This window comes from Falco peregrinus, chromosome 4 (genome assembly GCF_023634155.1).
Source record: "Falco peregrinus isolate bFalPer1 chromosome 4, bFalPer1.pri, whole genome shotgun sequence".
In the NCBI taxonomy this organism is placed as follows: domain Eukaryota; kingdom Metazoa; phylum Chordata; class Aves; order Falconiformes; family Falconidae; genus Falco; species Falco peregrinus.
This window is the reverse complement of record NC_073724.1, coordinates 38,663,190-38,678,702: the sequence shown is the minus strand read 5'-3', so window position 1 is coordinate 38,678,702 and position 15,513 is coordinate 38,663,190. Positions and strand designations below refer to the sequence as shown.

Here is a 15,513-nt window from a genome sequence, read left to right as displayed (position 1 = left end):
GTTACATGTACATGTGTATTAATTTAAAGGGCTTTTTTTTTAACACATTCATAATCCTTATGTTAAAAATGTAAGGGTGTTTTATTATTGAAAGGCTTTCAGAAACTAGTTAGCAAAAAGTTGTAGGAACATTTACAGTACATTTTCTCAGTTTTTTCTTACTTTCCCAAAGATAACTGTATCAACTTAAATCTCTCTTTACAGATTGCACAGCCCTGTCGTACAACAGAGGTTGTGCTTTAGAACTGCTGGTTTTCTAAAATTTCACCATCTACCCCTAGATGGAGTTTGTGCTCTTTGAAGGTGTAACCAGCCTCTGGAGCCAGAAATTTTCCTTCCCCTGGCCCCTGAAAATACTCACTCTGTATCAAATTTTCTCATTCAAAAATCTCTGAAAACTTTTATGTTGCTGGCATATTGCTTTGGCGTTAAAGTACTATGGTTCCTTGACATGTATATATAGTGTATTTTTAAAGTTTTCAACTGTGTATTTGTAAAAATGTAAAGACAGAAAAATACAATTATTTAGTTCTCAATATATGCATAGATATTCAGTGGTCATATTCTGATACATAAATGTAAGTCTAGGTATATGTGTTTGATCTAAAAAGAAGTGCTATTAGTGCATCTTGCATACATATATATACACGTATATGCACCAATATGTATGTGTATATGTATATATGAATATACGTGTCTATGTAGACATGTGTATGTATATGAATGATCAAACGTGTACCTGACCTCTTGAAATTTCCATTTCATCCATATATTAACATATGCATATTTACTGATTTGCAGAAGCACAGGACTCATTTAGGCAGCTACCGTTCCTATGCAAGTTTGTGGCGATTGAAGTATAAAAGGAGAGAGCGTGCTGTTTGGACAGTATTTTATATATCTGAAGATTATAATAATAGTATATCAAAAGAACTTTGTGCAACTTTTTCCTTTTTCTTCCAGGAAATAGTTGTATAATATGCAAACTATATCCAGTCTTTGTTCTTAGGGAAGATTTTTAATTCATGCTGTTGACACCAGGGTAGTTGAAGTAAATTGAGTTAATATCATAATGCTAAACCACTCTTAAGTCCTGATAATCATATGTACACAAGTTAATTTTACATGACTATTGATAAACTAAGTATGGGTTCACTTAAAATGTACTTATGAATAACACATTCACTTGTCTAGCTTTTAACACCTAGCATTTTTGACATTTACTTAGTGTATCGGAAATGCTTTCTTGCACACAAAGCCCATTCTGTACTCAGTTTCTGCTGAAATTGCTGGCCAGGCTCCTTGCTGACCCAGAAAGGGGTGGTTCTTAAAGCAACAGTTACACTACTGCTACTGATACTGCGATCACTACTCTACATCTAAATGAAAGCTGGAGAGGGACCTTTTACAAGGGCATGTAGCGACACAACAAGGGGGAGATGGCTTTAAGCTGAAAGAGGGGAGACTTAGATTAGATATTAGGAAGAAATGCTTCACTGTGAGGGTGGTGAGACACTGGAATAGGCTCCCTAGAGAACAACCTGTGGATGCCCGGTCCCTGGATGTGCTCCAGGCCAGGCTGGATGGAGCTGTCAGCAACCTGGTCTGGTGGAAGGTGTCCCTGCCCGTGGCAGGGGTTGGAACTAGGTGATCTTTAAGGTCCCTTCCAACCCAAACAGTTCTGTGATTCTATGATAATACCCCCCTGGTGAAGGAGTAACACTTCACTCAGATTTATGGCATGTACCTAGCAGCATGGATGTGTGACAACACAGAAGAAAGAAATATTCCAAAATACCTAAAATATCTGGATTAGCAGTGGAAAGGAAATCTGTTTGAGTTAAATATTAAAATACAATATTGAGCACATTCAAAAATGCCTGAACGTTGTATAGGAAAATTATAACCATTTGCTTCATCCTTGGACTATTTTGTCTCTTTAAAACATAAATAAACTACCCTAAATTCCCTCAGAGTGTTTTTAAGAACTGTATTATTTGTCCTACTCACTACTTACAGGGGGTTATAAATTTTTCACACCCTGTTATATCTAAATTCCTTTAAGAACATGAATACTGTCCTGGTCAAGTGTGATGAGATTGCTGTCATGGTAAGAACTGGAGAAATCGATGCTTTGGTAGTTGGTCTGCTTTGCTCAGTGTCTCATACTGATGAGGTATCAAACTTTACACCTATTGGCCTTTCAAGACGGTGCTGGAATTCCATTTTAATCATGCTATATAATTATCAGTCTCTTTTTCAGGACCAGATAGTAATGACTCAACAGAAGCCTTGCAAAATCTCAATCTGGCTAAACTGTTGTTCTTTTATTTGTACACAAAGAAATCTTTCATTTTCAAGACGATTCTTACTTTATGTCGAAACAGTTTAGACGCAGCTGTTTCCAATAACATTCATCAAAAGTTGAAGAGATACTAACAGAATTTTAAGAGATGTTAACAGCTTTAAAAAAAAATACAGAGGTTTTGTTCTCAAATATATCTATTAAACATTAAACCATGTATCTGCTGATATATACCACGTACTTACGCATCAGTCTGTATCTAAGAATGCAATAGTGTCCTCACCAAAGTTTTCTGATTTGCTGGCTGCCTAAGACACTTCTGTGAGTAGGACACATGCACCCTCTGCCAGATAGAAGGGGAAAGAGGCAACTGGTGATTCTGAAGACTTGCTATGTATGTATAGTATGTATATGATATGTATGTGCCTGACACAGCCTTTCAGGTTGAAATTTTCCATAACAAGATAGTGGAGAAATTGAGGGGAAGTTAGTCTAGCCATCTCCTTCATGCCATTGCTGGAAGGGAGGGCACGAGGCCACCATTAAGTGGGAAGACACAAAGACTTCTCCAGGTCACTGATGTAGGGACCACATAAGTCCTCAGGGATGGAACACAGACAGAGTGCTGCCCTGAACATATTATTTCCCTAAAATATGTTATTTCTACAGCCAAGGCAGTATATTCTTTTATATTTTTGTCAAGGAGTGTGCCATTAATGTTTAGGTGTTGCTGAAGAAAGAAAATTATTGGGATATAACTTAAGGTTATTATCTCACAAAAGAAACAATTTGATCATTAATTCTGTTATTTAAGCTCGTGAAACAAGAACTTCCATTGGTCTATGTCCTGACATTTTTAGCCAGTGATGCCGCCTTATAGGCTGGCCTCTAGTGTTTCTTTCCTGTTATCATCTTGGGAAAACCAGCTTTCTAATAGAAAACAGGGAAAACATGAATATTTCACTTAAAAATGCAAAATGAGCAAAGTCTGTTTGACAGACATGCCGTCTGCAGTGGAGATGCCTTTTGAAAATGTCACTGGGGGAAGCACCTCGGCATGAACCAAAGTACACATGCTGGCGGTGGGGTTTCATGGGTATGTGCTGACAGCAGCAGCATGGTAAGACTGAGGAATTTGTCTGTCCTTTCCCAGACTGTGCTCTACGTGATGCACATCTACCTACCTCTTTCTGACCACATTTTCCCCCGACTCTTTTTTTTTTTTTTCTTTTCTATTTTTCTGTCTCTCAGTTCCTCACCACTGCAGTGCCTCCTGTTCCTCACCACAGCAGTGCCTGCAGCAGAGCTTCTCTTCCTGCCCGTTACCTCCACAGGTCAATCCCACTCTTTGCTCCCATTTCGGTCTCCCTCTCCCAGACTGTCAGAGCTTCAGAAACATTCCAACACTGAAGTGAAACCCAACCAGCCTGCAAGCACCCAAAACGCCCCTGGAGTGGGATGCTAACAGGGACCAGCATCCTAGCAAATTTCATATGCAACAGGAAGACATCCAGAGGGAAAAATCTGCCTTAGGAGATGGCAGTTCCAAGCAGTTGTAAGGAGGGTCTAGTAATACCAAACAACGAGCAACAAATGCATATTTCATACTGTTGCTGTCATTAAACATCAGAAAGCAATTCATAAACTTCAATAATTTTAAGAATTGTACACAAGAATTGCATTATTATTATTGTTGTTGTTATTTTAGAGCTGTTTCTGCAGATATTACATGATTAAGTACCAGAGCATTCTCATTCAGTAAGGCCACTCACTGGGCTAAAAACACTGTGTAGTTTGGATTGGGCCCCCAGTTTGTCATCCTCTTATCTCAGCTAATCGAATCTTAGCTGGAGCTTCCAAAACTTAATTACACACAGCTGGGTTGTTGGGTTGGGTTTTTTTCCCTCATCATTCTTTTGCTATTTGGAGAGAAATGATTAGACTGCTAAACATTATTAAAAATTGTACTTTAATGAATTTCTCCTCTCCATCAAAAGCTGTATTTTTATTATCACTGCAACTGTAGTTAACTTACAGATATTCTGGTAAAGTAATAAAATTAAATTTCTGAACCACTATTAAAAAAAGCATGAAAGAGAAATTATGTGCTTAAATAAACCCCTTGGCATAATAAGAACATATCTTTAAGTCTCCAAAAGCACTTAACTTTGCTTTGTGTCTTACTATTTATTCAACTGAGAAATTCTCATACACTTTCATCCTGTACTATTGCTTAATTTCAGTTTTGAAATTTTTTATTTACCTTTGAACAGTCAAAAACTGAACCTTCTGTGAAAAGCATGCTGGTTATTTCTTGTGTAATGCCAGTAGTGCCTGGAACTCCAAATAACCACAAGCTTAAAAATTTGGAATTTTTTCTATGAAAATAGAAAGCTGAACTGTGAAGAAAAAGTGGCCAGGACTATGCTTTCAAATGCAATAAATGTGACATTTGTTCAATATATTCCTAGTTCCAAATGCTTTCTCCTATTAAAAGGTCCCTTAAGGAAACTACTTTATAAAAATCTAATATGTATTACAAATTTAAAAAAGTTTTTTCAAGATCCCTTGAACTTGTTTTTCAAGCCCCAGTCTTCTGGGTAATTTCACATAGGTGTCATTGTAACAAAGACATTGAATATGGGTTACATTGCGCAGAGAAACTCCACAGCCAGCTTTCATCTGAATGAATGCACACCTCAGTACTGGCATGTTTGCAAGGCTGGTTTCAAACAGTTCATGAAGGATGCATTCACACTGCTAGCTATGCTCGCACTTGCATCTCAGTTTGAGCTGTAACTTGCAGACTATGTAAAGTCTTAAATCTCTTGCCTTTCTCAGGGCAGCTAGAACACTCCCCAGAGTTGGATGCTAGAGCAAAACCAGTGTCCCAGGCAAGCTCACAGACAGTGCACATAGTAAACTTTGACAAAAGCCATGCAGTCAACAGCCAAGACATAGTAAAATCCAGCCTGAAAACACCCGTGGTTAAGTTGTTTGAACGGATGGCATCACATCTACTGTAATCAGGAGCAACACAAAAGCAGTTTAAAAATGCGTTGATTACAGTCAATGAAATGGGATGCATGCCTGTACTAATTTGGACACCACAGCAGCAGTTAACCAACTGCACCTACTTAGTGACTTAACTTCTCATACCGAGAGGCTAACCAGAGAAGGGTTTGTCACCACCACCACGTTTCTGTACTGTGGCAATGCTGTTCCAAATGGCTAGAAAAGGCTACCCAAGACAGAGGCTGTGACCCTTTTGGTTTGAATGATACCAGGACAGCTGATGGAGAAGCTGCGGCTGCGTGAAGACTTCTGCTGGCGGCGACTTCTTGTACAATGCTATCATGCTACTGTTGTCCTTACTATATTCTTCGGAAGACTATCTCAATGAAGGCCACTGTTTTGGAAATGGGCAGCTAAAGGGACAGAGGCAAAGAGCAAGCAAGAGACACCTGACCCATTAAAATCCGCTTCAGGTACCTCTGTTGTTCCAGCACATTCAAGTGCTGAACTTGTACTGAAGCCTCGCAGCACAGATAAAACTACAGAGATTATCATTATTCCAGATTTCTAACTTTTTACTTTGATCTTTTCTATGATATCTGTGCCAATAATAACAGCCTAAAGCACTCATTTTTCCTTATTTTCTATTTCAAACAGAGTAACGTTAGTCTTTGTAATCTCTCCTCACATGGAAATCTAATCTTTCCTTAGGCCGTTAAACTGCAATGGCTTAGATGATGCTACCGTTGATTTTGTTACTATCCTTTTTTTTTTTTAAAAAAAACCAGAGTGGTCAAAACTAAATATTGAAGCCTAGCATACTCAAGCTGCACCTGCACTGGGCAGAGCATGATCAACTTGGAGAACAGCTGGTGCTGAGAACGCAGTCCCTACCCATATCCATCAGGTATTTTGCTCAAGAGGAGCTCCAGCGTGTCCCCATGCGTGCAGGAGGTGCACTCACTCCTGTGCATGCCTCAGATGCCAAATGTAGTGGATTCAAGGGGGCGGGTGTACTTCGGGTGCACTCCTGATCCACATGAAAACTGATGAGAAGAAAACCTTTTGGAGGAAGCTCCCAAACACAGTGCACACACAGATTTTTATTCTAATTACCCGTGAGATCCCATTTCTTTTTTAGGCCGCTTTGGTATAGCCAGCCTCAAAGGCCAGCAACCTGTCTTCTGTTTCTAAACAAACATTTCCTCTTGAGCTGACTACCCTCCCTCTGAACATTGCTGTCCCTTGGTTTTAAGGCAATATTCCTTTACTTACTAGATAGTATTTCCCTATTTGCGCTTTGCTGCAGGTAGTGCAGCAAGCAGGTGGGATTCTTGGAACTCCCTTGGGGTCTTTCCCTTTTACTGCCCCAGCATGCAAACCCTCTATAGGCGGCACGCTAGCTGGGGCCAGCGCTCTCCTACACCTTCCCCAGCCCATAGCACACGTTAGATGCTACCTCTAACAGTGGAAAGTGAAGAAAACCCCCCCAACATCCAAGTCTAGATGTAGTCAAGTTGCAGGGTTGACAGATCTCAAACTTAAATCAGAAGTGTTGGAACATCTGATTGCTCTGCCTGAAGCCCTCGCTTCTGGAGGCTAGGAGCGATTGGGGAATTTGCTTTTTGCCTGGAAAGTGGAAAAAAAGCCTCTAGTCTTTGCGGTTATGGAAGAAAGCCCGAAAATGTGACCCCAAAACACCCAGCAGCTCAAAAAGCTAATGGGAAATGTGAAGTCTTCAAACTTTAATCTCATGACTTGAGGATCTGAATCATGATTTTTGGACGTGCAAGGCTGCCCATCTGCAAACTGCTGAGCAGCCGGCGCTGTTCATCTCGAAAAGCGCAGCGTGTTTGCCCCCTGCTGCCCGCGACACGCTCCGGGCCTGGGCCGGTGGCCGCTGCCGCCCCCGGGGGCTGCCTCCCCTGCGGGGCGCCGCGTTGCCGAGAAGGGCCGGGGGAGCGCGGCTGCCCCTCCGCGACGCGCCCTCGCCCGGGGGAGCCCAGCGCAGCTGACGGGAGGGCGCAGCCGGGGCCGGGTCCTGCCCTGCTTGGGCTCGGCGCGGCAGGTCAGCGCGCACGGCGCCGGGCCGGGACCCCCCACCTCTCGCCGGGCCTGGGCGCTACCGGGCGGCTCCTGGAGGCCACGTCGGAGGGCAGCCGAGCGGGCGGGCGGAGCCCCTCGGGGGGCAGCGCGGAGCGCGGCGGACCCGGAGCCCCGGGGAAGGGGGGGAGGGCATGGCGTCCCGGCGGGAGGCGAGGCGCGGCGGGGCGGGGGGCCTGCCCCGGCGGCGGGAGGAGGAGGAGGAGTCTCCGGCGGCGCCCGGGAGCCCGCTCGGAGAATGTCTCCGTCCCACTCCTCCTCCTCCGCCTGCCCCTTTGCCGCGCAGCCCTCAGCCGGGAAGGGCCGCCGCCGCCGCGCAGCATGGGGAGCTGCTGGCTGCGCCTCGCCGCGCTGCTCGCCCTGGGCGCCCGCCCCAGCCTGGAGTACGAGGGTAGGGAAGGGAGGGCAGGGGGCGGCGGGGGACGGGGAGCCCCCCGCGGCGGGGCAGCGGCCGGGGGCGCGGCGAGGAGCGGGCAGCGCGGTGGCGGAGCCGCCTCCCCCCGCCGGGCAGGGGGGCGCTGCCCGCCCGCGGCTCGGCGCGGTGCCCGGGGAGCCCGGAGGGGCGGCCGGGCCGGAGCCCGGGGGGCGGGGGGGCCTCGCTGCCTGCTCCCCGCCCGGAGCGCTTTGTGTCGTCCTCCGTCTCGCCCCGCGGCGGCCGTCGGCTCGCAGGCGGCCTCGCCCCCGGTGCGGAGTCGCGGGGTGTGGGCGCCACTCGGGGCTCTGTCCGTGTGGGCTGGGAGGGTGCGGGGTGCAGGTCGCGGCGGTGGCCGGTGGCGTTTGCACACCGGGCATCACACTCGCCTCGCCGTGCCCTTACCCGGGCACACTTACAGGGGGGCGAGGAAGGAGAAGACACCCGCCCAAAGCAGCTTAAGTAAATAGAGACTGTGTTGCCCTGAATTGTAAAGGGAGGCGGGCAGTATGTGTGTGATCTACTAGCCCGGGGCTCATGGACCTTGGCACTTAGTAGCCTTTCACCAGTTTTTGTTGCCCATGTGTGGCTGCGCATGTAGAAAGCTAATCTGAGTTTTCAGTGTAAAAAATGATAGGGTGAATCTGGCTGGGTTCTAATGCTTCTAGTAATTAATTAAAAAAAAAAAAGTATGCTTACGCTGTTTCACTTATACGCATTTGCTTTGGCAGAATTTGAAATAAGCTCAAACTTAGGTCTGTGTCCATGCAAAAGGAAATGGGCATGTAGGTCTGCCTGTTGTTTTAAAGCAGCTGCATCATGTCAGATTGAGCATTGCTGACTTGGCAGACCTCGCAAGCAAAGCCAGTGTAAACTGGCATGCAGTGGTGGTTTGACAGGTGTAGTCAGTGAAAACTTGTGGTCAGCACAGAGCCTTCCAAGTGGGCATTGCTTCAGGCTGAGGTGCGTTCCTGCAGGCTGATGGTGAAGGGAGGCAATGAACAGGTGAGGAAGGTATCTAATACAATTCACAGCTGTGCATGCAGAGAACCTCTGGTTCTTGGGGATACCTCTTTTTTTCTATCCAGAGCTATCCCTACTTAAGACATAGTTCTGCCTACAGAGGGGCATAAAATGGCATAATGATGGTATTTGTGAGTTGAAGTTAGCTTTTCTTATTTTTGTTGGCGTGCTTCAAGTGACTTTTTTCCAGTATGAAAGATGCTGGAACACACGTTTATGCTCTTTCTTTACAAAACACTAAGGTATTGGACACAACAGTTGCTAAATCAACAAAGACAACAGAAGTTTCTGTCCTAGTATTTCTCAGAGGACTATTGTACTGCCAGACTCTATTTTCTTAGGAAGGCGGCTGAATGCTTTACTTTGCGGTTCATGCAAATGTTTGTCTTCAGTTGGTTTACAGAGGATGCTAATATCCTGTCCTCTTTTTTCCTAAAAGGTCAAATGTAACCTCTCTAATCTCAAAAATCTAATTTTTGCATGTAATCTTCAAGTTGGCTGCACAATAGCCTGCTTGTTTCAGCTTTCACTCATTTGAAAGTCCAATTTTCCTCTTAATGCTTAGTGTCGAAGGCTCCAAAGGGCTTAAATCACCAGCAGCTGTATTTGTAAACCCTAATATGAAGTTAATGTTTCATGTTCCATTTCATCTGTCTGTTTGTTTCTTAATAGGTAAAATGTGATATTCTTTCAAATCTTTATTCTCAATATGAAATCTAACAAAACTGTAAATAGGTATTTTCTTTTAATGGTACTGCATTGGTATGTAACTGTGCACATTAGGTACAGAATGCCATTAAGTAAACTAAAACAGACTTCAAAAAAAAAATCTCCATAGGATGCATCTTGAATACAGATTATATATGCCACATGCTTTAGTGAACTGTTACCACGAAGTTGATACTTGACTGTTTTGTAGACAAAGCCAAACAATCTATTTTGGATTAGTAGACTGTTATCTAAACATCAGGAATTGTCCAGTCAGCTCTTGAATTCACCATGTGGTTACACTGAAGTTTTTAAGTGTAGAACATTTGTGCTCAAATTGCCCAAAGATTATGGCGAGTACCACACTAACTAGAAATAATTTACATGCCATAGAGTTCTGTGATCAGTATTTGATGGTAAGCAGTAAAAATCAAGACAGTATTCTTCCTGCAAAAGTGTCACTGTATTAACTGTCTCTTTGGCATAAAGACGGCAACTGAAAAATACTTGAATATTTAAAATTCTTAAAATACTTAAAAGCATTTAAAGCAACTGCTCTGTTACCTGTAACTGTAGTTTCAAATCTCGAAAGGATGCCCATGGTATTTTTATGTTGTTCCATTCAAAGCCTGTGATGCACTGATGAAATCTGTCTGATGGCACTACTCAGAGAAAAGTCCATTTGCTCTTCAAGACCATTTTAGAGATGCACCTTTTGGAAGTTAAAACAAGCGTAAAACCTTTTCCTTAAGGACTAAAAGGGGAGATAGGATATTTGAGCTCTTCAGTGACTGTTTCTTATCAGATTCTTCTACTCTTCCCCAGAGCTCCTCCCATCTTTTCTTGTTTTCCAAGCTGTGAAAAAGCAGTGTAGATCCTTATCCTATTGGGCTCAGGCAGAGCACTGCTGAGCATCCAGTAATAACCAGGGTGAGGGTACAGCTGTACATATATATATATATGTGTGTGTGTGGGTCTGTCTTTGCAGAGTGGAAAACCTGGCTGAGCCCAAAGAGTGGTGGTGAATGGAGCTACATCCAGCTGGCAGCCGGTCACAAGTGGTGTTCCCCAGGGCTCAGTACTGGGGCCAGTTCTGTTTCATATCTTTATCAATGATCTGGATGAGGAGATCGAGTGCACCCTCGATAAGTTTGCAGAAAACACCAAGTTGTGGGGAGAGTGTTGATCTGCTTGAGGGTAGGAAGGTTCTGCAGAGGAATCTGGACAGGCAGGACTGATGGGCTGAGGCCAGTTGTAGGAGGTTTAGATTGGGTATTAGGAAAAATCTCTTCCCTCAAAGGGTGGTCAAGCATTGTAACAGGCTGCCCAGGGAAGTGGTTGAGTCACCACCATCCCTGGAGGTATTGAAAAGACGTGTAGATGTGGTGCTTAGGGACATGGTTTAGTGGTGGACTTGGCAGTTCTGGAGTAGCGGTTGGACTCAATGATCTTAAAGGTCTTTTCCAACCTAAATGATTCTATGATTCTATATACATGTGGAAATCATTTGTTTGGTGTTTTGGGTACATGGAGATGAATTCAAGTGGCGCTGCACAGTGTAAGACTGTTGTGCTTGTGTCTTTGCACTTTAGACTCAGGAAAGGAAAAGCTAATCTATGATAAAATTAATCGGAAGTGGTTATACTGCATTAAAAAATAAACTGTGCATTGGAACAGGATATTGACATCAAGGAACAGTGAACCTCTAGAGAGATGCCATTAAAATCACTTGAAGACCATGTAATATTTACAAGACTGTTTTCAAAAGCTGTATGAGATTTAATTCAATGAAAACCAATATATGTGTGTGGTATGCTTCTAACATATGTGTATATTTGGATTAAATATGAGCAGATGGAAGTGTGGTTGTGGAAAGGGTAGTTCTTCTCCAAGTTGCATTGTAGAGCAAGGGGTCCATCTGTGGGTGAGACTTCTGCAGCCATTCAGGGAGGCAGTCCTTGCACAATTGAGTTTATACTGTAACTAGGCAAAAGATAGGAAGACAAAATTGAAGGAAGCAAAATTTTTAAGATTGCTTAGAGTCAGATGGCAGGCTTTAAAAAAACATCTGGTATTGCAATTAATAACTTGATTCCCACTCATAGCTCCTATCCATCAGACCAAGCTGCAAAGTGGTCAAGAAACAGTCTCCAGGTCCCTAAGCAGCTGGTGCTCTGCATTGCCAAGGGTGGGGCCTGTTGTGACAGCTGAGGGTTTTTTTGTTATGTGTGGGGTTTTTTTAGATCCAGCTTGTTGTCTGCCTATTAGTCGTAGGTGGTAATTCCTGAAGAGGTACAAATAGGATCCACTTGTGTGCACAGGTCCCCTGAAGATGCGGGTGTTGATACTGAGCTTGTGGTGGACACGGACCTGGGTGTTGTGTATGCTGTCTCGGCACAGAACAGAAAGGCAGGGGCTGCCCTCAAATCACTTGCAGTCCAAGTAAAAGACAAAAACCAGCACAGGAATACAAGCAGATAAGTATGTCCTAACAACAGCTTTATCCAAAGAGTTGTGCTTTGGATGGGTTGGCTCCCTCTAAATTAGCTCCAGTTTGCTGAGTGGTTGCGTAGGAATGAATAAGACTTCCAGCAGCAGAGCTAATGGAAATGACATTCTCAAGTGACCTCAAATGCAACAGATCTGTTTATATCAACCAATAATGTTAACTCATCCCCTGACACTGCTTTCATATTTTCCCACGTGAAGTGGGCCATCTTCATGAGCTGTAGTAATTCCCTACTGAAAACTCCTCAGGGTTTTGAGCATTACCAAAGCACTACATTTCTTTCTGCGTGGTCCTTAAGTAATCAGGTCATGACATCCTCGTGCTGGGCCTGCTCTGACAGCTCGCTCTTCAGCAGCACCTGGGGGCTTTGGCACAACTGCAATTTCCAGGGTGAGATCACAGGAACAAAGAGTGAAAGTCAGAAAATCTTAAGAGGTGCTTTGGATGAGTTGCTTAGCTGTCCTTTTTCCCCACAGTGAAATACACCTTGCCAAAGAGCACAGGCAAGCTACCTGCATATAACGGCTTGAGTAGTTAGGTCTAGGCAAGCATTGGAGATGGTACAGGAGGTGCAGCAGAACAACTGGTGGCAGTTATTCTTTATCCCTGTAAGCTGCTGTATCCCTTTTATTGTTGGTCCACTGCAATAGTAAATGCTAGCAGGCATGACATGGGCTTCCCAAACAGTTAGAGCGTATAAACTCAGTGTTTATAATAAAAAAATTGCAATTGAGATTGCCATCAGTACAGGCGAGGTTCTTTTTTCTGTGGAAAGTAAGAATCAGCTTATAAATTGGATTATCAGGAACGCTGATTCTAAAACCAATTTGGAAATGTTGATGTTGAGGTGTGTTTTACTGTAGTCTTATCTCTGACAGTTAAACCAGTAGTTGTAAATGAACATTACTGAAATAGATCTGTATTTTTTCCTCTCACTTTAGAGACATGAATGGGATGGTTATCAATTGCATCAAATTTGTGGGTGGTGAAGGTGCAGGGAATAAGATTTGGCATGCTGTTGTATCAGCATTCAGTGGAATATGCCACTGGGTTGAAAATTCAGAGTCCTTATGTATTTGATATATAACCTTAGGCAGGTTGCTTAGACTTACTTGTTCTTCCTTGCTTTTCCTGGTTGGAGATGCCTGTGTAAAAAGTCTACTACTTAGATACTGCTGCATACTGACTTACAGGAAGAATGGAGTTTGTGGGGTGAAGTCCATGCCCGTCTCCACTGTCAGATGTCTTGATGCACTGCTCATAAACCATAATTGACTGAAGACCAGTGTGTGAAGAGCGCCATTCACATGGATGTGCTGTAAAGACACTGATGATGAATCATGTATGAAAATATACTGATGTGTAAAAATACACTTAATTTTTTAGATACTAATACAATCATCTCAACTCTTGAGCTCTATACTGTGCTGCCATACATGAGATAAGGTAGTTTAAGGGTCTCAGGAGCATCTTTATTTGGAAAGACTGTTTCCAGGGGATGGGTACGCAGCCCACTAAGGTGATTGGAGTGGAGAGCAATGAAGAGGCAAACACCAACACTCGCATCTCTCCCTGCCTCCACCTCCATCACACTACTAACTTTTTGTCCGAAAAGTGTATCAGTAATGTAATACTTCATGAAATTGCAATGTATACTGTATTTTAATACCGACTGTTATTTAATATTGTCAATCTTCGTGCCTTTTTATGGTACTTCTGTGAAACTTCTGAAAGTAAAATGTATTTTCCCCAACTGAGGTAACAAATTGCGTGTTCCTCTGAATACTTGGCTAATTTTTCTGCCTCTGAAATGGCTGTGTTGGTTGGTTGTTTCTTTTTGATTTGCTGTTTCGAGTTATGTTACATGTTAAAAATCGCGGTGTGCTGGGGATTGTCTGTTTCACAAGGCATTCACTTAAATTATTTTAGTGCAGTAAATGAACAGCTCAGTATACAGGACATGGCTGGCTGACCAGCACTTCTCTGCCACTGTTTCTAGTTATTGAATATATTCAAAGGGCACTGTTAAGGTTGTTCAAACTGAAAATTGATGCTGCAGTACCTTGAAAGTGACTCCAAATGATAGGTTTTAACTTTAACAGTTCTGATCTTTCCTGTAACTTGAAATAGCCACTGAAGAGCTCTGCCAGAGCTTGAAACCACTTCAACTTGTCATGTGGGATATCTTTTCATGAAGAGAAAGGATTTTTATATTTCTTGAGACACGCATGGAAATAAATTACGTTTTCCCAAGTTAATACATATGGGAAGCTCAGCTTTGCCAGTAGTTTCCTTTGGTTTGCCTGAACAATCTTGACAAGTTTTTGTTGTGCTTGAGGAAATAAATGGTGGCTTTGCTGTGCGTTGCACAGAAACATGGGAGGAGTAGTTACATGGAGAGTTAAGCTCTGTCCAGTGCAACATCAGGTTGATAAGGAATCCTTCCCCCACCCACCATTATCTCTAACTAGTTTCTTGGCAGCTGCAGGGATTTTCCTGGAGAGAAATGTCTAAAATTACATCACCCTTTTCACTTCTGTGAAGATGGAAGGAGAATTTGTTTAGTGTGGGGACACATTAAGAGCCTTTCTACTGGCAGCCAAAGTGAATCTTGTCAAAATACCTTGGTGCTGGACTACTGTTAAAATGACGCTTTTCTGCTGAAAGGCTTATTGGAGGAGAAAGTCTTGCTCATAGGTTTTTGCTTCTTTCCTGAACAGAAGTTACTGGACTGGCTGTGCTGCAGTTCCCTGGTTTGGCTGGCTGGCCTTCATCACCAACTCCTGCTTTTTATTTTCAGTGCTGGTTTTGTGCATTCTTCTTTAGCACTTAGCAGATGCTACCTTGTACAAGCAGCTACTTTGCACTCCTCCATATCCTTCTCAACAGCATCTCTTTTTCTGGTTAATTTTGGGAGTTGCACTCTCCAGGAAACATTAGACAACTCTGGCCTGTTTTTGCTGATGAGGGTGGACTCCTTGTTCTCTTCACGGCTGTCCTGGGCTTCCTCCTACCCATCTGCCTGACTCCAAGCTTGCTGACATTGGGCAGGGTCCCTTGCCTCGGTCCCTGTTTGTTCAGGTGCTGACGTGGTAGGGCCCTGGCCGGGGCTCCCAGGCATGTCTGCAGTACAGCAGAGATTTCCAAAATGGATTTGTCTCAAACCTCCTCTTGTTCCTATTTTCCGTTGCTGGAAACATCTCTTCTCTCACCTGGGTGGCAGTTTTCAACTCTTTTTCTACTTTTCTGCTTGTGTTTTTTAACTTACCTCTTGACTTTGAGGTGGGCAGCCTTGCTTTCTTGCCTTCCCCTGTGTGAGCATCCCTGGCTCCCTGGGTGTGAGCAGCGTGGTGGTTTCATTTGATCTCGCAGCAAGTTGCTGCAGTCCTCCAGGGAGAGGGAAGCCTGCTCGTGAGGCCAAATTGGGATGTGGCTCAC

General features: G+C 43.7%; 1 protein-coding gene across 3 annotated transcripts in view; it reads left to right on the top strand.

Annotated features, from left to right (window-relative positions):
- The first annotated feature begins 7,643 nt into the window (after nucleotides 1-7,643).
- SRPX (sushi repeat containing protein X-linked) overlaps nucleotides 7,644-15,513 on the top strand; it is a 47,993-nt gene continuing 40,123 nt past the window's right edge. For all 3 annotated transcript variants that reach the window (XM_055803005.1, XM_055803006.1, XM_055803004.1), the window contains exon 1: nucleotides 7,644-7,814. In XM_055803005.1, coding sequence (XP_055658980.1) covers nucleotides 7,745-7,814 — 70 coding nt within the window. In that variant the 5' untranslated portion in view covers nucleotides 7,644-7,744. The remainder of the gene's footprint in view (nucleotides 7,815-15,513) is intronic.